The sequence below is a fragment of the Cololabis saira genome, chromosome 15 (genome assembly GCF_033807715.1).
Source record: "Cololabis saira isolate AMF1-May2022 chromosome 15, fColSai1.1, whole genome shotgun sequence".
Classification (NCBI taxonomy): Eukaryota; Metazoa; Chordata; class Actinopteri; order Beloniformes; family Belonidae; genus Cololabis; species Cololabis saira.
The window spans coordinates 13,101,966-13,124,671 of NC_084601.1; the positions used below are offsets into that span (position 1 = coordinate 13,101,966).

Below are 22,706 nucleotides of genomic sequence, written 5' to 3' on the forward strand. Positions count from 1 at the left end.
AGCTGCATGTACTCCGAGGATGAGAGGACAGGGTTATCTTATACAGTACAATGCGTATAGTCCCATTCCAATCCTGCAAGTGTTGCAACAGCAGTATGGTAAGATTGTATTCTGCACACGTGTAACTCAGCCCTGCGGAGACCCAAGATTTGAGTGGTGTTCAGTCTTTGGCGTCTTCATGCTCAGGGGTCTTTCATGTTTCTGCTTGTTAGGCTGCCAGGCCACCTCAGACATTGACTATGTCTCTCTCACATCCCAGGAGATGGAATTTTAAAAATTTACAGTCCTCTTTGAGCTATGCTTTTGGCCCGTGCAGGTCTCTAGAAATTGAAAAGTCAGAGAGTAAAGATGGGAAGTTGAGGCAAGACAGAGGGAAGGAGTCTGTGAAACTGCGGGAGAGAGTTTTTACTGTATTTTTTAACATCCTTTTTGTATTTTGCCTGTAGCAAGATCTTGGGCATTTGCTTTTTTCTCTGCTCTCCTCCCCGCTCAGCAGAGTGACCATCTGCATCAGAACCCAAGTGACCATCTGCAGCAGTAGCCGCATTCTAGATGCCATCACTTTTTTTCTTTTTTTTTTTTTTTTTTTTACCTGAAATGAGTCCACTTTTGATGGAACAATGTTGCTCCAATTTGATTGAGGCTCAACTTATTCATGAGACACATGGCATGGGATACTTTTTCATATTTAGAACATAAGATATGCTATTGTTTATTATTTGTTTGCTCTACAAGATGCTAAATATTGGATCCCTTGTTCCAGACTGCCTTCCATCAGCTTCTTCTTCAGTCGTCAATCGTCTTGTTGTTCGCAAAATGTAATACTTCAGACGTGGTCGTGATGGTTAACATCATCCCAGCATAAAATAGAGCGATTAGATGTTACTTTTAACATTTACTTCAAGTCTTATTGCACTCTGACAGTTGTGTTCTCTGCAACTATAGATGCAATCTACTGTCTCTGTGTTGAAATGTTTTGCTCTATTGGGAACAGTGAGAAACTTAAAAATCTGTGGCCACATAAATGTATTCGCAAAATAAGGGCCTGAACCTCGGCTCCTGTCTGCTTCACTCCCAGTTCTGCCCTTTAGTCCTAACTTGTTTGTTAAAACAAGAACGATTTAAAGATGCTCAAGGTGATTTCTGCCTTGCTGCTTCTCCTCATGGCACGAGAGAGGTTGGTCAACAGGGATGCTTTCTGGAGGGTTGGCACACGTCCATCTGTGGAGAGGAAAGCAGAAACTGCTGTAGGACATTTGGATGAATTACTGGTGGACAATAACACCTCAGATTATCATAAAATTGGGAGCATATTATAAATATAAAGTGGCTGAGGCCACAGGAGGAGAATTTAGCTGTTTTTTTAGGTTGCACACCATAATGTTTAGGTCTAATATGATAAAGTATTGCTTGCATGTTGGCCACCAAGAGCAGGGGAACTACATTTACACAGGTGTCGTAGATATGGCATCTTAGAATTCAACCTAAGAAAGTGTGAAGACAAAAAAGATGAAGAAACCTAATGGCAAGGCTCACATTGAGGGACCTTGAAGCCTGTGTCTCAGAGATGAGTCGCTGATATATTCCCAACACACTGAGTGTGGAAAAGGACATTTACATCCGAGTCACGATTGCTGTGAGGTTTGTATAGCACTATAATCATGGTCAGACTATAGAAGAAACAGATAAAGGAGGTGAGAATTAAAAAAAAATGGTAAGAAGCAGGCGGCTTTATGGAGATATTCAAACAATTCTGTGAAAATAACGTTTCTGAGGAGCTCATGATTGTGGCTGACATATGATTTGTTTTTAACTTATTCCAGGCATGAATAAATTTAGACAAACTTATTATATACTTATATGTGTATGTTTGTGTATATCCCCTCATAAGCATGTAATACCAACACTCAAGGCAGAAGCAGAACAGCAAAACAGTCACACTATTGCGTTAAAATGCCTGAAACACAACAAATAATTAAAATCTGGCAAAACAGGAAAGAAGGTTTGAAGCTTGGAATGTGCTTTGGATTTGAATTAGGGACCGACATAGGCCGACAAGAGCAAAGTCAAATGCTAGATTAGATTTCACAGATTTCACTATAATCACAACCTGCACTGATTTGGATGCACAGAGGAAATCTGAGGATACTTGATTCCAGTACATTATCCTGCTCGCTGCAGTTGTAAATCAAATGTTTGGTACATACATTTTGTTTTCAACTTTACAGCCATGCAAATGTTAATACTACCTCTTTTTTTTCTTGTGTTTAAAACGTAAGAAAAATCATCCAGACGTTGTACTGTATCAGTCTTAGTATCAGGTCAATACAACCCCAGACGAACAACAGCATATCATATCTGTTACTGCACCATTATTTATTCAACAGATGTGAAGCAGAAAAGAAAAAAAGAAAAATCATGCAGGCAAGTACCCCCGACTGCTTCCATAGGATTTCAAGGTATTGTAAGCGATATATCTGCACAAGGATATTTGAACAAAACATCAACAAAATACGGAGGTCTTGCTCCTCCCTTGCCCTCCCTTCAGTGCTCCCCAGACTGCTTGCCCCGTCATGAACACTTCCAAAGCCAAACCAGTTGCGTAATTATGAATCGTCAGTGGTTGGCTGGAGCAACATTTGTTATTGATTTCCAGGGGTGTGGGGACGACCTCCCTCTCTCGTTTTTTTTTTCTAGTTTACAAAACCGGAGCTGTGAATGAAAACACGTTTTTTTTCCTCTGTTTTTTTTTTAAACAGAGATGCTTTGCTCGTGGATGGTGAAGAGGTAGTCATTGATTGTGAGTCCAATAGCATTGCTTACCCTGCCTTTAAGAGGTTACGTTGCAGCCAGATGCTACTAATCGTGATCCCGTGATGAACTGGCCATCACCAAGTGTGCAGACTTTTCTAAAAGTAGATGTTTGGCAGCTTGTTGATTGGGAGCATTCAGGTGCCAAGATGGAAAGGTTTTAGTAATGTCGCTATAGAGCCCATCATTGTTGCACATCAGAATAAAAAAAGGTTCTAAAATCATTTCCAAGCAATCTGAGTTCAACTATCCATAAGATTATTCACTAGATGAAAGCATTCAAAAAAGATGACAATCTTCACTGGAGTGTATGTTCCCTATACTTACCTGACCATTTTAATGTTTTATGTTTCTTTAACTACAAGCCCAGTGAAAAAAGTGATATGTTGTTGTTTATCTGAGTCTGCGTTGCCTAATACCAAGACCCTCTACATCCAGGTTAGTTTTATAATGTTTTTAAAACAAAGATGTTTTATAAAAACTCTTGTAAAGACCAATATAAGATTATATGCATTTGAAAACTACCTTTTTTTTGTTGCACGTATACTTGTTTCTGTTCTCGTCAGATATTCATCCTCATTTTTTGCATATCTAGCACATTTAAATATTTTATTTATTTTATATTTATTTTTATCTTTTTATCTTTATATGGGTGTTTGCTTTTGGGGGTGTTTTATTTGTATATGACAGTGCTGGGTGTGTGAGATGGAGATGTCAATTTCCCAGAGGCAACCTCCCGAAGGGATTAATAAAGTCAAATGTGAATCATTTAGTCAGAGTTATGAAGTTTGATTTACCTAATTGCTTGCTGCAAGCTTATTTTAAAATCAACTTTTTTCACAACACCATCATTTCCCAGGTTTCTTCCCAGGGCTCCAGACTGTGACCACTGAGTCCCGTTTTGTGACTTAAATGACGCAGAGCAAAAAAACATTTTTGCAAGAGGGTGCACCATTACAATTTGAAAATCCCCCCCATTGTCAGTCATCATAACAATGCTGGGTACAACACTGGTGTCTGCTGTCTGCTGTTACTCCAACCTTCATACCATTTTCCAACAGAAAACATGACATTCGTATCATTCCTTTAATATGTCCTCTTCTGAGGACATCCTGACAGTTATTTAAGATCAACTTTTTGAAGCCTCTCTATTTTTGTACTTGAGAAGACACCTTTGAAGAATCTGATAGCTGTGTTGTCTCCACTAGCAACCTCCTTGTTGCATTCAGTTGTTTTTCTGAATATCTTTCCTAAACCAACCCATTTTGTTTTGCATCACCCTCCGGCAATGCTCAAGTGAGGTGAATAGAACCTTAGTTCTTAAAATCAACAAAGAAGAGAAGCTGGCTTTATTCAAAGTGGATAAGAGATGAAGTAGCGTGCAAAAAAAACGAGTCATGCCAAGTGTACTAGAAGTAGAGAAAATAGAGAGAGGAAGGTTCATCAAATCAAAAGAAGGTGTGCTATATCTAATGTTTTACACATGTATTATGTTTTTGGGTGCTTGAAACTGTTTAAGCTCCTTGATGAAAAGGTAAATGCTTTAATGGTTTTCAATTAGCAATTCTAGACAAATTGTGGTTAACGTTTTTTGTCTTTTAATATTCTCATTACTGTTTTGTTGACGCAAGAACAAAAAGACACACTGAAGCCTGCACAAACTATTGGAAAGACACTGCAATCTTTAGCCAAATGAAGCTGCAAGCTTGGCACCCAACTGGCACTACATATTTTATTCTCAAGCATCCAAATTCAGTCAGTTCAGCTAAATGCAGCCCAGCCCACATCTGCCAGGAAAGTAAAGGAGATAAATAATGGTAAACTCAGCCTTTTTACCCTGTACACAAACATTCAGCTGGTACATAGCATTTCCCCCGTAACCAGGGGAAGTTCAGATTTTGTCAAAGGCCGAATGTGATGATTATTTTCTTCCTTTAAGCTTGTCTTTGGCTCATAAGTGATGTGTCAGGAATGTGGCAGTGTGAAATAGATAAACAGTGCGTTATGTGAAGGTGTGTGTAGGTGTCACTTAGAGAGATCAGATGATCATAGTATTCTACAGAGAGGCCGAGGATAAAGCACATTTGACCGACTGAAGGAGTGGGAGGAGTGGTGTTTGCACACTCTTTCTTACGAAGTTCTCAGGAGGGTTATGTATGACGAATGAAACAGAGGCAGAAGTTAAGGATTTTTGAGCATCCTCATCGATACAACATTCTGGGTTATTTATGCGCAATTTTGCCAAGACTGTCCCAGTGTAGGCTCAGTAACCACGTGATGATGTGCTGGAAAACCTTTTTCTGTTTCTGGATGTCATCGGTATCGGAGGTTTAACACTGTTCTTCAAAAGAAACGGACATGTGTTGGGAGGATATGGAGAGAAAGGCACAAGGTGCTTGCTTGGAGTTTCTTTGGCAAGCTAAGATTCAAAAGTCAGTGTTCCTGCAAAATACAATCCCCATGCAGAAGGTTGCAATCAATGGTACACTCAGTCCAAGTCTCACTAGCAGCTCTTGAAAAAGATCTCTATGTGGAGAGAACCTGCCTGATGGGTCTCCTTTTCTTTTTATACCTCTTTGTTTTTTCATTTTTCTCTATTTTTTGTTCACAATTGATGTGCACTGCCTATACTTTGGATAGTTATGGACAAAGATCAACATACCGGTAACATCTCTTAGTGCAGTGGTTCTCAAATGGGGGCACGTGAAGACACTCCAGGGGGTATGTGAGATTTTAAAATATACATATATTTAAAAAGGAATTGAGGAAAATATAAGTCTAAATTCATGAAATGAATGTTATCTTCAGGAGTAGGCTATTCAACTTATTATCCTAAAACTGCAGAGTATCCCCCACACCAGGATGGTTCCACCTAACCTGTCAATCACCTGGCTTCACCTGTCAATCACTTGGACCAACGATGGAGTCGTGGTTGAAGCATAGCAGCAATATTTTTATGTTTAATAAATCAGTTACTGATGGCACAGTGCTCTGTATTAGGTCTTTTTTTTTACAACCAACAGTGCTTTGCGCTGGTTAGGGGGTACTTGGCTGAAAAAATATTTCACAGGGGGTACATCACTGAAAAAAGGTTGAGGACCACTGTTTTAGTGTATTCCTATAAAGACTACAGAATCAACTCTATAAAGATTGATTTTAAGTGGTTAATTTGAAAGATAGTTTACAGTTTCGTTGTTACTGGGATTGAGTCACTTTGTCGGTATGAAAACTGCTAGAATAAAGCGATATTCTTACACCATAACTTTATATCTTACCGTCATCGTTTTGTCTGTTGGATAGACAAGCGCACAAAGGAGCCGGAAAAGTATACAGTTTACAATAGATTAAGGAAATATGATCAATAGTTGTTATTGTCCGTCCTCAAACAAGAATTGGTACCACAATTTAAATGATTGACATGTTTGACCCATAGAAGCGTAATTCCCTATCTCCTGTTTATTATAAGGAGTGTATTTTTTGCAGATAAAGAATATAAACTGAGTGTATGTCAATGTAAATGATAGTTATTTCTCCTGTTAGAGGAATGATGAACAAAACCTGAAACTCAGAATTGCATCTTGCTGTCAGGATCTTAAAGTAGCAGGTGGACACAAGCGCAGAGTAACTAAAGTAGGACTGAAACCAAAAATCAGAGCGTAAAGACACATGCAGAGACGCCGGTAAGTCGGGGTAGACTGGCGAGCTTTAGATGTGTGAACCAAACAGTGCTTCCCAATGAGCTGGGCATATGTAGGCATGAGACCAGGTGAACCAGATGAAGGTGAGGAGGGCACAGGTGCAGCCTATCATGTGGGGAACTGAGGAATGCTGGGAGTTGTAGTTTCAGGGCCGGTGATCAGAAGGCAAGGCAAGGCTAGGCAAATTTATTTATATAGCACAATTCAACACAAGGTAATTCAAAGTGCTTTACATTGACATTAAAAGCGGCAAAACATAATTAGACAGTAAATAACAAATAAGATTGAAAAAATTAAGAATAAGATGATAAGAAAAGAAGTAAAATAATAAAAAGCACAAGCTGTTAAAAATAAGGGCAGTAGAGTACAGCAGGTAAGTATTTAATTTAGGAGTACGCTTGAGTAAACAGTAATGTTTTTAGGTCTGATTTAAAGGAGCTGACAGTTGGAGCAGACCTCAGGTCTACAGGAAGTTTGTTCCACGTGAGGAACAGAATAACTGAACGCTGCCTCACCTTGCTTGGTTCTGGTTCTGGAACCACAACAAACCAGATCCAGATGAAGCTCAGGGGTCTGGGAGCTTCATAGGAACTAACAGATCCAGCATGTATTTTGGTCCAAGACCATTCAGTGCTTTGTAGACCAGCAGTAAGATTTTAAACTCTATCTTTTGACTCACTGGAAGCCAGTGTAGTGATTTCATGACCGGTGTAATGTGGTCCAGTTTCCTGGTGTTTGTAAGGACTCTGACGGCAGCAGAAGGCTGGCAATGCTGACCGTGGTAGCGTGGGAGGAGCGGCCATGACATCTGCCTTGTTGTAGTCAGAGAGGACTACTGTCTCAGGTGGAACCTTAGGACACAACTCTCTGGTTCTCCAGTAATGCTCTGTTAGGAGTAATCCAGGAAGCCTGTGTTTGGTCACATGTTACAAAAACAGAGCTGGTTGGAGAGATATATTTGATTATTGACCCTAATATGGGTGAGTGGGTGGCTCTCAACATAATGTACATTTACAATGTTGAAGGGCTATCAGAATATACCAAAATACCAAAATAATCTGTACATTCAAGTATAGTTTTAATGTGCTGCGTACATCATATGGTGCATGAACAGACCGGAATGCAAATCAGAAAAAAAAAGGGAGGGTGATTGGCTTGACCAGCCGGTCAAATACCAGTCAAATACCGAACCCAGCAAATTCTAGTCCCTGGCCAGTAAATCGGTGCATCTCTAATATTTACGAGTTTAAGCATTATCAGACGTTTTTCAGAGAGGCTCCCCTTCTCTAATTGAGCCCCATCAGAAGGAATTCGGCAATTCATGTTAGCCATCTGATGGACAGAGATGGAAAAAAGAAAGACAAGGGGAAGGTGAAGAGGGTGACGGTTGTTATAAATCTGGAATTTTATATTGTTATTTTTGGGGGGATTAAGTGAAGGGGGGAGTAAAAATGGGAAATGGGCTTGGCGGTATGAGTAATATTAACTTGTGGCAAACATTTTCAAGGATGCATATCCAATTACAGTAGTGCTCCCGCCACGAGGTTCTTTGCAACGAGTCAACACAACTCCTGCGGAGCTGTATTGGATTTCATATTACCATACCTCAGTAATGGAATCCTTTTCTTGAGCAACCAAAGAATTCAGTGCTGAAACACATACTTCTACACACATCAGTGGCGGCTTCTTCACACATACTTAAATGTGTGGTAAAAGTAATTGGTTAGGAGAAGGAAAACACCATCCTGCATCTTCAAAATACACCAACTTTATTGCTTGGTTTTCTGTTTGCAAAACATATAGAGACTCAATAGACTCAATATAAAATATGTGATAGGATTAAAGAGCTAATATTGATTAAATTAGGCTTGAATAGGCATAGAGAAATCATGACTTATGATACAGGCAGATATTACAACCACACAGACATTATAGTCTTACTTGGCATGGGCTCTCCATTGTCATCTTGCCCTCCGTAAAAACTCATTCTCTCTGATCCTCTGCGTCGGTATGTCTTCATAGTTGTTCTTTTCACAAACATAACACTAACCTCTAAAGTCCCAGTTGACCCAGTAAAACTTAGGGGGTAAAAGCATTTTGGTCTGCATAAAGCCATTGGACCCCGCAAGAAACATGCATTTCGACTCTGCATGCATTTATGTTTGGATGCATTTAGACTTCCTGCACAAGGTTTTATGTTTGACTGATGTAAACCTGCTCAGAACCTATGCTCTGCAAGCATTCAACCTTTACTTTGCCATTTAAATTCCCCCGAAAAGATACTCAATTATGCATGCGTTTCCAATGAATCACTACTGGTTTTCTATTCTTGTATATCAGGTCGCTGGATGAACAGAAAGCACCTGTGCCTATTTTTATTTACATACATATATTTAAGCTTTAAGTCTTTATATAAAATCAGCATGCACTCTCTTCCTGTCTTCATATATTATTAGTCTGCTTTGCATAAAAACAACATCTTGATGTCTTTTGAGGAGTCTGGCAAAAGAAGCAGAAGAAACATGAAAGTATCCGGGTGTTCCCCACATAATCCTCTGGTTTCTCTTTCTCTCTCCTACATGCACCATCTGAGCGTTGTACCCATGTTTTATTTATTGTTGCTTTCATTAACAATTTAATTGAAAATCAAGGGTAAGAGTCACATTTGAATATTACTCAACCAAATAGGACTGATGAAGTCGTGTAAGAAAGAACCCTACAAGCCGTGTGTGGTAAAACGACAGGAAAAAGAGGGGAAAAAAGAAGATATTTGCCAACTTAAAAGATAGTCATTTTTAAATGCTGGCTCCCTCCAGTGAAATGTTTGCCCACTCGCAACATAAATTGCTCATGAGTGGGCTTCCCCTGCAACGCTCACACGTAGTATGTGATGGACGGACTGTCACAGAGCACCGATTTATTCTTTGTTTTGTATTTTCATACTTACTGTGCATCAGTAAAGACACACATTCAGCCGTGAGGGCAGTGGTGTAAGATCATGGTAAAAATCATTTTTTTTGTGCTCTCACCCCTGCCCTAAACCGCATGGACACACACAAAAGTAACCTATTAAGGTGATCGGACTATTCCATTCACAAAAACTTACTGTTGTAAAATTGTTTATATCAAGCTAAGCCATGATCTTTTCCTCATTTCATTGGTATTGGCAGTCATTACTTTTCAGAGGATCAATAAATGAGACTTAAATTAATCAAGACTCTTTTAAGTTTGCACGAAACAAAACAATCTGTTTGTCCCTGAGTCTCCAATCATTACCCATAAGAGGTAGTCAAATGATTAAGAGTGTAGTGTCTAAAAGCTGACCGCAACAATTCTTCACGGAGCGGAAACTATCGTGTCACAACCACAGTTCAAGTTCACTCCAATTAAAAAGGAGGAAAATACTTTCTCATGCAATATGTTCTGCTGAGCGGAGTAATGGATGGGGAGGCGGGGAAGGGAGGTAGGAGAGAAAGGAACAATAATGGCCTACAGTTCAGCATCTGCTCATTAATCATTTATAGACATCCAAGTGACAGCAGGAGGAAGCACAGTGAAATTTCAGGTTATGGCATCAAATTTCAGTTTATTAATAGAAAAGTTTATGGAGCTAGGAGGCAAAATATCATCACCAATCCATCCTCCCACCTCCCCCTGGGTCTTTACCCAATTCTTCTCTTTCTTGTGTAAGACATTAAAAATGTATTGTCACTAAAATACAGATCTTTCAAAAGTGATGAAATTATAAAGTATTTTATATTACACAATTTCTCCTGTGTTCTACAGCAATGTTCTTGGTCATCGGCCGCCAAATTATAGCAATCTAATGAGGCTTGCTCATCATGCTCGCCTATAAATGAGCCTTCATCGACTGAACTTTCAAACAGTAGGAAATAATGAACTGTAATATTTGATCGTTGTTGTAAGTGCATCATCCTTTCTTCTTTAAATGTGCCAAACGCATCACACCGGGACTGATAAGAGAAAGTGTTTTTACCCGCCTCTGTTCGCGGTAGCGATGCTTCACTGCCACTCCCCCACACCGTTCAAGGTCACTCTGTTGACAAATGAAGAATGGAGTCTCGTAAGCTCATCTCATGGCAGAGGTGGCGTGAGGTGGATTTTCCATCTTTCCTGCCTCTCAATCCCAGAGATACGGCGGTGACAGGTGACACCTGGTACTGATTCATGTTCCATGAAACTGCCATATCTAATTTGCGAAGCACATGCCATAATTTACGACAAATAGTCCCGTATAAATAATTCTTATGGGGTGGCATGGGATGGATGTGGTTGACTGCTTCTCGCATCCATGTTTTTTTCTGAGTAACAGCTATAGTTAATGACTTAAAATCAAGAATTTTGAGGTGTATCTTGTTCACTGCAAGTTCATTTCCTGTCTTTGGTATTAGAATATTTGACAAACTTAAGCTCGATATATCTCTGCAGCTACTTTGAGCCTTTAATTGTAACAAACAAGGCGAGTAAGGATCAGCTTTTTGTTGTTTTAATTAGAGCCTCAGCCCTGAGGAGTGACTTTAAAAGTTTCAGCTTGATATCGTGGAGTTTTGATTGTTTTGCTGATTTTAACGGAACAGGTTGCTTTGTCCTCAGTCTTTTTGTTCTCTCCCGTCTTGTAATCGGTGTGTCCAGCCTTTTGGTCTAGCTCTCGTTGCAAACCTTGTTCTTATGCGATGTCTTTGATGTGTGATTTTGGGAAAGTCAGAACAGACTGAACAAGGGAGCAATAACAATGATTAAATGTCCATCCGCAGTGATTTGAAATGCCTGGAACAAGAAAAAAAAAAGAAAGAAAGAAAAGAAAAGAGGCAAATGAATGCCTCCACAGTGGTGATTCATTGGCAGTCCGTGTTTCATTGAATGCATTTTTTTTCCAGGGCTATCCAAATGGCAAAGAAAAGGTTGAATACTCATGGAGTGCAGGTTTTGTCCCTGTTTGCATCATCCAGACATCAAATCCTGTGGATAAATCTTTAATGCATGTTAGGGTGCAGGTGTATGGAAGTTAGCGTTCACATTATACAGAAGTATAAAATCTAATCTTTAAATCTTCTATCCCATCTTCATCACACAGATCCTTGTTCTTTTTACCACACGTAGATTATCCTGCTGCACTTGGGTCAGCCCCTGTTTTTGTCCATAACCATTAATACAACGCACATAATGGTCAGATGAAAGACTGACCTCTCCGTATTTGAGCAAGAGGAGAGGCAAACATTACAGTTTGTTCAAAATGTTAGAACATTTTTTACTAGATTCAAGCTCATCCTGACATTAAACTTTCACAAAGTGTCTGAAAAAGTCTCAAAGGTTCTAAAACCAGTTGAGAATCATATATTGATCAGGCTGCCGTCAGTAAGAGGGGAAGGGTCGCTGCGATGTGTGTTTCTCTGTGATTGTGTGTGAATGTGGAAGAGATGGAGAGAGAGAAAGAGAGAGAGCGATGGGGGCTGAAACAAAGCACTGCTTGCACCTGTGCTTGTAACGGTTGTGCATAGTAAAAAATAACAATACGCAGGTGAATAGTGCAAAAGTTGATACCATTTAAACCTGTTATTTTTTCTGTATAAACAATAAAAATAATCTGATCTGATTTTAATATTAAGCAAATATTGTTCCAAACAAATAAAACATATATGACTGTATTTTTGACCACGTCATTTGTTTATTTAGAAGAAAATTAAATAAGTGACATGGAAAATACTAAATATTCCCATGATCCAATATACACACACACACACACACACACACACACACACACACACACACAGGGCATCGATGAAATGCTTCTTTCATTAAGCAGTCATTATTTTGGTTAGATTAAGCCTGTTAGGATTAGGTACTATAATAGATTGGGTTTATGAAGGAGAGCTTCTTGTTGGGATTAGGGGGGGAAAGGGTCCAGTTTATGATATACAGCTCCACAAAAATTAATTTAGCACAATAGATGATGAATTAGAAATACATGTTTCACTCCATAGCCGATACATTGACATACACATCTTGATTGATTCGACACACCAAGAAACACAGAGGAGAGATAAGTGAGCTGCCAGGGCAACCAAAAGAATTGGGGATCTGAAGCCGTTTAGTTCTTTGTGTGTTAGTTGCACATTTGCTCTCTTGCTTGGTTCCAAGAAGTAATATGTTGTTCATAATGCTCACAATTCAGTGCTAAATGGCAGTTTAGTTGAGTCGCTGGAGAGAAATGGGTTCCTTGACTGTGCTATATGATGCCTGCATGATATGTAAAAGTGTGTAACTCCTGCACTAGTGCATACATAATATTACTGACTGTTATCAAATCATACACAATGATTGGTGTGTCATCCATTCTGTGTCATCTTTCCTTCTTTCATGTGTTTATTCCCTCTTTGTACTCTTTCCGCCACTGCGTCCTAACCTCTTTTATTGACAATGGAATTCACCGTCTGTTTGCTTCTAATATTCATCTTTCTCCCGCTTGCATCCTGGTGCTAATGAGTTCTAGATGTATAGTCTGTGTGGGGTATAAAGCGTCTCCCTTGGTGCTATGTCCCCAGCTGCGTACTCCCATAGTGAGGCAAATGCCTCTTTTGAATATAAAAATAAACCCCAGGACCACCTCTGTGCCTCCTGATCAACAGCTCTACCATGACCGGGCTGTTTCCCTGGGCATGAAATAGATGGGCTTTGTTGTGTTACGAGCAAAGGCAGTGATAATAAGGATGGGTGGATATGGCTTTTTATATTTTGTGTTCTTGGAATGCATCACGTCACATCAAGGGTAACACAACTGAGTCTAATATTCATTACCTCCCCTGAAAACGTGGGCTCTCAAGTGTTTGATATTCACAGAAACTTTATTGTGTCATTGCAAAATATGTTCACATTTGCATCAACTGTGAGTGTTGAGTCCTTAATTGGGCTAGTATATTGACGTCTCTTATACAGTGATGTATTAACGTCAGAGATTTCAGGTGTTGATCAAGGGAAGGTCTACTTCCCTGCATGTCCTTCACTGAATAACGCACCTCCTTTATCAAACGACGGGGATATGATCTGAGTATATGTCAGTGGTTCCTGAGTATGAAGTTTAAATGCATGAACCCAAACAAGCTGGAGGTTTCTGGAATCATGCAAGCACATTTTATGCATTTGTAAATCTCTTTTTAAAGCGCTGCTTCACTGGCTTAAATGCCCCTGGCAAATTTTGCTGCTTGGTTTTTACTTAGAAAAAGGGATCTGTCAGCTCACTTAAGCGCTCCAAGTTAGATTTACCTTGAATTTTCGATCAGTTTGTCTTGGAGTTAGTCGTTACTGATCTGGTGTGACCTCTGGTGTAAAACACTGGTTTGGTAACATTTATTTTGTGCTTTAGAAGAATTATTAAAGTGCTTTCTGTGTGGAAACTTCAGTTTTGGTGTGTCTCTCTGTCTTAGTCCAAGATTAGTCCGTAATAAAATACCCCTGGAGAGAGAAGTGTTCAGTAAGATGAGCTGATATTCACCTGCTATTCAGGTGGTTATACTTCACTTCTCAGCGATAACTGGTTCATTTTTCAACAAACAGCCTCACAATTGGCACTAGCAGATCAAATTGCGAGAAAGTCCCACTAGTACGAATCGATGCTCTTACATCTGTCATGGGGGGGATGAGACACATTAATGCATTGTCCTTATTTTCCCTGGGTGTACTAGGGAAGCTTGTAAGACTGCTATTTTTCAATTGCTGATAACAAGTCCCATGCCAGATCTGACAGGTGTTATGAAGAATATTCAAACAAAGGGGTATCAGTGGTAGATCTTGGAAATGAGCACTTTGACAATTATCTCCAGCTCCAAAGCAGCTGCTTTCTTTTAATGTTATTATTAATTAATTTCAGAAAAACCAGAAGACCTTAGAAAAACAAAAAGCTATCAAACTGCGAAGTATGCTAAGCTGAGTTTTAGTCATGCAGAAAACTAGTCAAAGCCATGTCAAGGGGTGGATTAATTTCTCCTTTTTTCTTCTTTCTTTCACATTAAAACGTTTCCGCTCCTGATTGCATATCAACTGCGGTGTATGAGGGTCAGTTGGGTTGACGTCTGGGGCAGAAACCTTGGTCTGAATCCTCCACTGCCGGAAGTGGCTATCGGGACATAGAAAGAGCCTCAACATGTTTATGGTTTTGAGAGGTAATGCACAAGGAAGACTTGTGGAACCAATCTTATGGAGAGTGACAGGACTTTACGTGGTGAAAGGCCCAATCTTATGGGATAAGGTGAGGAGCTCCATCATCCAGGGAGGGCTGAGTACCGCTGCTCTTCCTCCACTTTGAAAAGAGTCCGTTGAGTTGGTTTAGGCATCCGCTCAGGATGCTTTCTAGACGACTTTTAGGTGAGGTGCTTTGGATATGTTCCCTCTGAAGGTGGACTCTGAACTGATTCATGGATGGATGCATGGATGGATAAAACCTTTTGACTAACAGCCTTCATGGCAGATCACAAATTAAACATCTCACAATTCTGTCAACCAACAATCATAATGAACAGGGAAACTTGAACCAAATATGAATATAAGATAGAAGACAGTTTATTGAGTGAGTTTATCTTTGGCGTCTTCAAGCAACCAGGTTGCGGAGCACCATGCACATTGTGAACTCAGCAGGTGAGCCAAACGATGAGACTGAGTAATCAAAAGGGAACTATTGTTCAAATATATCACTGGAAAGCTTCGTGACAGTTCCAAGTGGAAAAGCCGTTCAACAAAAGAAGCCATGACTAACTCAAGATGTTTGAATTGTAGCTGTTTCACTCAGTTATTTGCCATTGAATCAAATACAGAAAATCTTATTCAGTCAGCTACTCTGTGAATCAACAGCTCTCCAAAACCTTTTATTCTCTAATTTTCGTCCCTGCTCGGTGTTTCCATCTATGCATGAATATAAAATCAGCTTGGATTGCGTCTTAAAAACAAAAGTTCGAACAGTGACGCAGCAAAGCTTTCGCATTCACTTCAGACAGATAGTAATAAGAATCTGCGTATACAGAATGTCTAAATACATCAGCCCTGTGATGGCATGATCAGTAATTCATCTCAAGTCTTCGGAAAAAACATTGGGGCTCTGTAGGGCAAGAGAGACTCGGGGAGCCTCTGTGAGCTTGCAGGGAGATGACAGGGAGAAGCTGCCCAGAGTCCATCGCCACATTTTTAATTACTGCCGGCAAAGGAAGATTTCTGTAGTTTGTGAAAGATCTGAAAAGAGATTTGGCCCTTGGTGTGTGTGTGTGTGTGTCAGTGTGTTTGTGTGAGAGTAGAATTTGTACATGCAGTGGATTCCCAACCAAAAACCAAAAGCTAATCTTCTTTTAAAACCTCTTACATAAGATATTACTCTCAAATGTGTGATATCATGGAACCTTTTTGGCTCTTCTCCTAGAAAAAAAGAAGCTGTCCAGATTTAGAAAAAGACTAGTTTATTCTTAAGACAGTACACTGATGTCCTGCCCACATTGTTCTTGCCTCTTTATATACTCCTCTCTGTTTTAAATTCTCTGCAAGTTGACCTTGATTGACCTGCAGAGTTGGACCTATTTGAAGATATCGCAGGGAAAATAAAGGTCTTTTCAAAATAATTCTTAGACCCAAAACCTGCAAAGCATCTGACTTTGATTTAGTTTAGTAGCTTGGCATACATAGATAGATAGATAGATAGATAGATAGATAGATAGATAGATAGATAGATAGATAGATAGATAGATAGATAGATAGATAGATAGATAAACAAACCCCTACTAAACAGCACTGGAGGACTAATGGGTGATTTTTGTATTTAAAAGTAATGGCAAGTTAAAGGCCTTTCTTCCTGCCTAATAGATGGCTGTAATCCCTGTGTTGTTTAAAAACCTGTTTCATTGATGTTTGGATACAAACCCCTGTGGATCTGTGTAGAGAGTGGTGATTTTGTGGGGCAAAATTAGGGTTTCCGTCTGATATTTGTTGCTGGATCCCACTGTGGTACACAAGTAAAACCGCCTCTTTGTTTCCAGAAGCACACAAGCAGTCAAGACAGGCTTGCTGTAGACAGACAGACAGAAGGTGATGTCTGGTGATTTATGTAGAAAAAGCAGCAGTGATACGTAATTAACTTGGATTCTTTTCCCTTTTTTCCATGAAAGATTTCCTCCTGTAAATCTCTAAAGAATTTCCTTCCTGGTGTCGTTTCTGTGGTTCTTTTTCAGAAGGTTTTAACGCTGAATAGTAGCACACACATAAAAACTTCAGCTCAAGGTTTTCTTTCCACGGCTGGAATAAGTAGATGAAATTGAGCCTAGTTAACCTTGTTCGGAAGTTGTACAGCACATGGGTGAGACCAATCGATTTCTGAATATTCAGGGTCGGAAACTAAAGTTTTTTTCTGTAACAGTGTCTAAGTCAAGATAAACTTGTATAAAAGCTGTCATAATATCTCACTCCTTGTGTGAAGCTGATGTAACTTTGTTTTCTTTTTCCCTCATCTCATTTACAGTATAAAAGTTCCTGCATTCAGCCAATTTTCAAACTTACCATGCACTATTTGTATGTCATCCATCCATCTATCCATCCATCCATCCATTATCCAAAGGCACTTATTGCTATTCATTATTCCTTAATCCTACACCCCTGACAGGTTGCCAGACACTTGCAGATGCAATTATAGTTCACAGGGGCAACTTGGAGTCATCAGTTTGCCTAGCGTGCATGTTTTTAGGTGCCTTTAGGAAACCCAAGCAAGCACGGGTACAAACAAACTCCAGACGGATAGATTCCAGTCAGAATCCAGTCCAGGAACCCTCTTGTAGGGAGGGAACGGGGCTAACCTCCAAGCCCTCACTCTTTCAGATATTCACTTTTTTGTAACCATGCTTGTACCCTCTTAATAAAGTTTCCATGAATGTGAAATTATATTAACTTTACTAAAATCAATGAAGAATAACAATCTTTAGGCTTAAGGAGCAGATCACATTCATCCCTAAAGTGAAGAGGTGCTTAAACTCCTCAAGGCTGTGTTGCACTTTTAGGAAATCTGCTGGTCTACTTCCTGGTCTCAGACAGAATCGTAATATCCTTGTATGGATTGCTATCATGAATCAAACGTTCTGCTTAATCTTTACAAAGTATGTAATTAACCCTGCACTGATTCATATCGCTCATTAAATTAACACAGATAGGACCCTGAAAATAGAGAAAAGTGCCCTATTATCCCAGCTCAGCTGCTAGTGTCTAAATATTGAGTCTTTTTTAAACTTCTTATATATATATATATATATATATATATATATATATATATATATATATATATATATATATATATATATATATACACATATATATATATATATATATATATATATATATATATATATATATATATATATATATATATATATATATATATATATACACACACATTTAAAAATGTCTCATTCATGTTACCAAAAATGTAATACATTAAAAAACATGGCTATATTGCACTTAGTGAGGATTCTCGCTTTGCTGCATCATAAGAATTTTTGATTAAAGACTTGCTATGACATAAGAGTTTTAGTCCATTAGCTTAAGCAATAGCAAGATAGTTTTAGTGTTGAAATTAGTGGACTCTCTCTTATTGTGTATGTGGATTGATTCTCAAGAGTTGTGCCTAGATTTACTTAAATCAATATCTGTCTGTAAAAAGGCAATAAGTGTTTTAGGTCTAGGATATTTCATGCTTAGTTAGATACCTTTGCATCTCAGGAATTTGATGTGAAAAGAGTAAACACTTACAAAGCAAGGCATGAATCAAATTCTCAAAATACTTTTTTCTTGTCATTAGAATATATCCAGAATATTTATAGATCTATTCAAAGCTATTGTGTGCTGACATTTAAAGTCATGTTTGTAAAGTAACAGTGATTTGTTCACAGTCTCTTAGACTATGAATGAATGCCTTTGTACATGTGTCAAGACCACATTTCCACGATTGAATCCCTGAAACTGGAGGAACCTGCAAACAAAAGCCAGGGTGGTCTGAGACCATTCCATCTAGTGCATTAGTTTGATTGACATGCCAGGATGTTTTATGACTGTTGCCTTTAACCTTTACAGAAAGACTCCATGCTGACTGTGTTTCTTCCTCTTTTTTTATTACAGCTGTCATTCGCAGCAACGACCCCAGTTCTAGCAGACAAGAAAAAGTACCCCAACTTCTTCCGCACTGTTCCATCTGACAACGCTGTGAATCCGGCAGTGGTGAAGTTTCTCAACTATTACAACTGGACCCGTGTGGGGACCCTCACGCAGGACGTACAGAGGTTCTCAGAGGTCAGTCACTTCTCTGGCATCAATGTCTGTGGATTGGAGCGTTCTCTTTGTAGTAGTAGTTATTGAGAAATGAGAAGTGATGAGATGTGGAAAGATGTCATGATGCAGGAACCAGAATGTGCTGTTGAACTTGAACTGAGAAGAGTAAGAAAACACATTACGAGTACATTTTCAAGCCTTTTATTGTAAAAATACATCTGTGGACCAGTGTAGCAATTTCACGTCAGATACGGTCAGTAGGGTAGAGAGAGGTGTAAACATTTAGTGTTGAAAAATGGCTGTTTGGGGGGCACGGTGGCACAGCTGGTAGTGCAGCCGTCTCACAGCAAGAAGGTCCTGGGTTTGATTCCCGCCGCGGACGCCGGGCACGCTGTGGGCGCTGAAGTGCGTGTTAAGTTTCCCCATGACTTCAGCTGGGTGGGGTTGACGAAAGGGCCTTTCTGTGTGGAGTTTGCATGTTCTCCCCGTGTTCCCTTGGGTAGCTAATGTGAGCTACCCTCACAACAACATGCAACAGTCCTGGGGCCTCATGTAATAAGGTGTGTGTTGCGTTCTGTGAAGAGTTGTGGTTTTATTATGATCGTACGGGTTTGTGAATGTTTATGTGCAGCGTCAGTGCATCATTACACCCTGCTTTTCTTGTTTGTATTTTAAGAACCGACACCAGAACTTAAGTTGGTGGATGAAATACGGCTCCTTGTTACGCTTTATTGTCCCGCATATTATATTCTAACGCAGTGGTCCCCAACCCCCGGGCCCCGGCCCGGTACCGGGCCGTGGGTCATCTGGCCGCACAGAAAGAAAAAATAATTTCTGTAGCATCCCCTGATGATGGATGACTCTCAAACTGATGGTTCACAATGTTTTTATTCCTTGGATGTACAATAAATACACTGCAAACACACTGTAAGAGCTATAAAGTAATAAAATAAAATAGAGTTAGTCTTTCTACATTCATATAAGTTTGATTTAACTTAAATAAAGACCGACGCAGCTGCTCGCTCGCTCGGTAATAACAGCTACACAGGCTGATTTATGGTTCCACGTTACACCTACGCAGGGCCTACGGCGTAGGGTGCGCGGCGACGCCGTAGGCTACGCCGTCGATTTAACGCGGAACCATAAATCAGGCCTACCGCTAACCACAATACATGAATAACCATGACAGCCAAACTCGATATGTACATAAATACGGCATAGCATTTGCAAAGAAAACAAATCCTTATCAGAAGGTGCTTTTTGTGTCAGTTGGGCACCACTTTAGCATTCCCGACACTAGTTTAGTCTTGCAGACACACTTTCTACTGCCGTTAAACTTTACCATTAAAGTCCGAAGCGGCGGATGTTTACAAGGTTTCGGCGAGATATCTTCAAAATAAAAGCACTAAATATCGGTCTCCTTAATAAATAAAATAAAAGCCTGGCTTTAAATAACGTTAAAGCAGCACAACGGAACTTTCAGCTTTTGTTGAGTTTGGTGCCATCTTTTGGACAAAAGCGGTAGTGCTTTACCAGAAAGAACACTACGTTTCCCATGAGCACCAGCGCGTACTGCCGGAAAGATCCTGTCCCGTCGCGTGCATTTGTTTTGATAGCGAATGAAGACGGGACGGACTTTTCTGTTTCACCAAGTGAACAGACGGAACGCAAAAAAAAGATGTTAAACTGCTGGAAAGGAACTGAAATTTACCGGGATACCTTAAACAAGGAAGCCAGGGAGCGGTATATCGAGAAAATAATGATTATTAACGGTCTGGATCCATATGAAATCCCTACTAAAGAATGGAGCTCCTCGTCGGAGCTGCACTCCAAAGCACTTAGAAAGGATTTACTGCCGCAGTTCTGCAGAAGCACCGTCTCCGGCTACCTTGTTTAGGAGTGTTTGGCAGCTGCTTTGGTAAATGTTTGATTCGCCATGTGTTTCAATAAATTTGTATAATAGTACAACATACAGTACATGTTTTGTATCCCTCTTACTTCTCTTTTCTTTTTTTTTGACTGCTATATTATGCTGAAGAGGCTCCGAGGCGTGAGCAATATTTTTGTTTTCCTCGTGAGATTATTATTTTCCTCTGCAGCTACAAATAAGAGTTAATATTTTTTCCTCAACAAACTAGTTTTATCTGAAGATTGGGGTTAATTGCACCGCAGAGAGCTGGCCAGCAACTGCGTTTAGCTGGCGAAGTGGGGAATAAAACCCGTGTTTTGATCCGACCCGGTCTGTGTGAGTGTTTGTGGTACTGTGTGGAAGGTGTTTGGTTGTTACAGCCGGAATCCAAGCGAGCCAATGACTCTTTCACTCTTTTACTCTGTTATATCAGATACTTGGCCTCCGTGGTTCTGCCTCCGATCAGGAAACCGGTGAAAAGTTAAACCATTAGCGATCTTTTCCCCACGTCTGTTATGTGGAGCTGCTGCAGCCACAACGCAGCAACGCGGTTACCAGCTTCTGCGGAGCTGCGCTCCAAGTCCCGCCCATTTTCGTCTCGACTGCGACTCGGGAAGGAGGGGGAAGTGACGTATGCCGTAAAGCAGTCAAAGCCGTAAAGATTTGTAGTTTTTTAGTGTGGCAGGGTTCCTACCATGCTCCTCAAAGTTACATAGTGTCAGTGAAGGCGATACAGATTTTTTATTATTATTCATTATTATTACTATAGAGAAAATAGCACCGTTTTTAATGCCGATCTTGTCATTTTATTTAGTTTTTATCAACTACACCTTTAGATTGAGCCGTGAAAATATTGTCAGACATTAAACCGGTCCGTGGTTCAGAAATGGTTGGGGACCACTGTTCTAACGGATTAAAACCAACGTACACGTTTATTGAGTTTTACACATTGTGGATGTCCGCGATCACCTCTCTCATAAGTATAACAATGTGAACAATATACATTTATATTTAAAACATGAAGCATCACGATCTGATTCATCTGCTGCAGAAATAAAGACAACTTGTGCCAACGGGATTATCGAGGTGCAAACGTGAGAAAAAAAGATCAAAGTCGCTGTAACTTGGAGTGTTGGAGTGTTGAAGCCGCAGGAGGAGAAACCGGTCTCAGTCCCAATCCATCACCGGAGAAATACTTTCTGGAGTCCTGCAGCACCTGCAGCTGACTCCATATCAGACTCTGAAAGTCGCATAAACATTCAATAAAAACTTCCTTCATTCAACTTCATTCATTCATTTCTGAGTCAAATCAGTTCGTACCAACCAACCTTTCCGTGACATCTTAGTTTTATTTTAAAAGACAACTTTACAGAACCGGTTTTTCGCTGCAAAATTTATTTTAATGTTTTTCTGTCCAGACACAGTTATGGGATGTTTTAGGATCTGGCTTTTATTTCCAGTACTCGTACCATATGGTGGTCATGGTGACTGAGAGATGTCCGACCTGTAGCAGCTCCAGCTGTAATGTTGGTCCGAACCGGAGCAGCTGGTCCAGTTCAGGGCAGAGATCCAGAAGGATCCTCTTGGTACCTGAACCAGCTGATGGTCCAGTCTTAGTCCTGGACCAGCAGATCAGTGTGATCTGATGCATCAGCAGGTTCCGCTAATGGAGCCAAAGCTTCCATCGGGATTTGCGGGTTCCATCGTTGTTCTCCATCCTTTAGTTGTATGTTCAGATCATGTGGTGTAACGATACACTAATCTCACGATATGATACACGATATTGAGGTCACGATAATGATACGATATTATAGCAGTATTTTTTTAACAACCTTGAATGAGGAACATATGACTGGAAAAAAATGTATTTTATTTGAAAGACACAAAATACAAAACAATACTGTACATTTGCCCTATGGTTACAGTTTGTAATGCTTTATAAATGTTTAAGTTTTAAAGAGAAAGCCAGGCCAACCATTTTCCAC

General features: G+C 39.8%; 1 protein-coding gene across 1 annotated transcript in view; it reads left to right on the forward strand.

Moving 5' to 3' along the window:
* The window catches only part of gabbr2 (gamma-aminobutyric acid (GABA) B receptor, 2), a 230,534-nt gene that overhangs the window by 106,200 nt on the left and 101,628 nt on the right, over nucleotides 1-22,706 (forward strand). Inside the window, exon 3 of the mRNA XM_061742628.1 lies at nucleotides 18,663-18,833. Within this exon, the coding sequence (XP_061598612.1) occupies nucleotides 18,663-18,833 (171 nt within the window). The remainder of the gene's footprint in view (nucleotides 1-18,662; nucleotides 18,834-22,706) is intronic.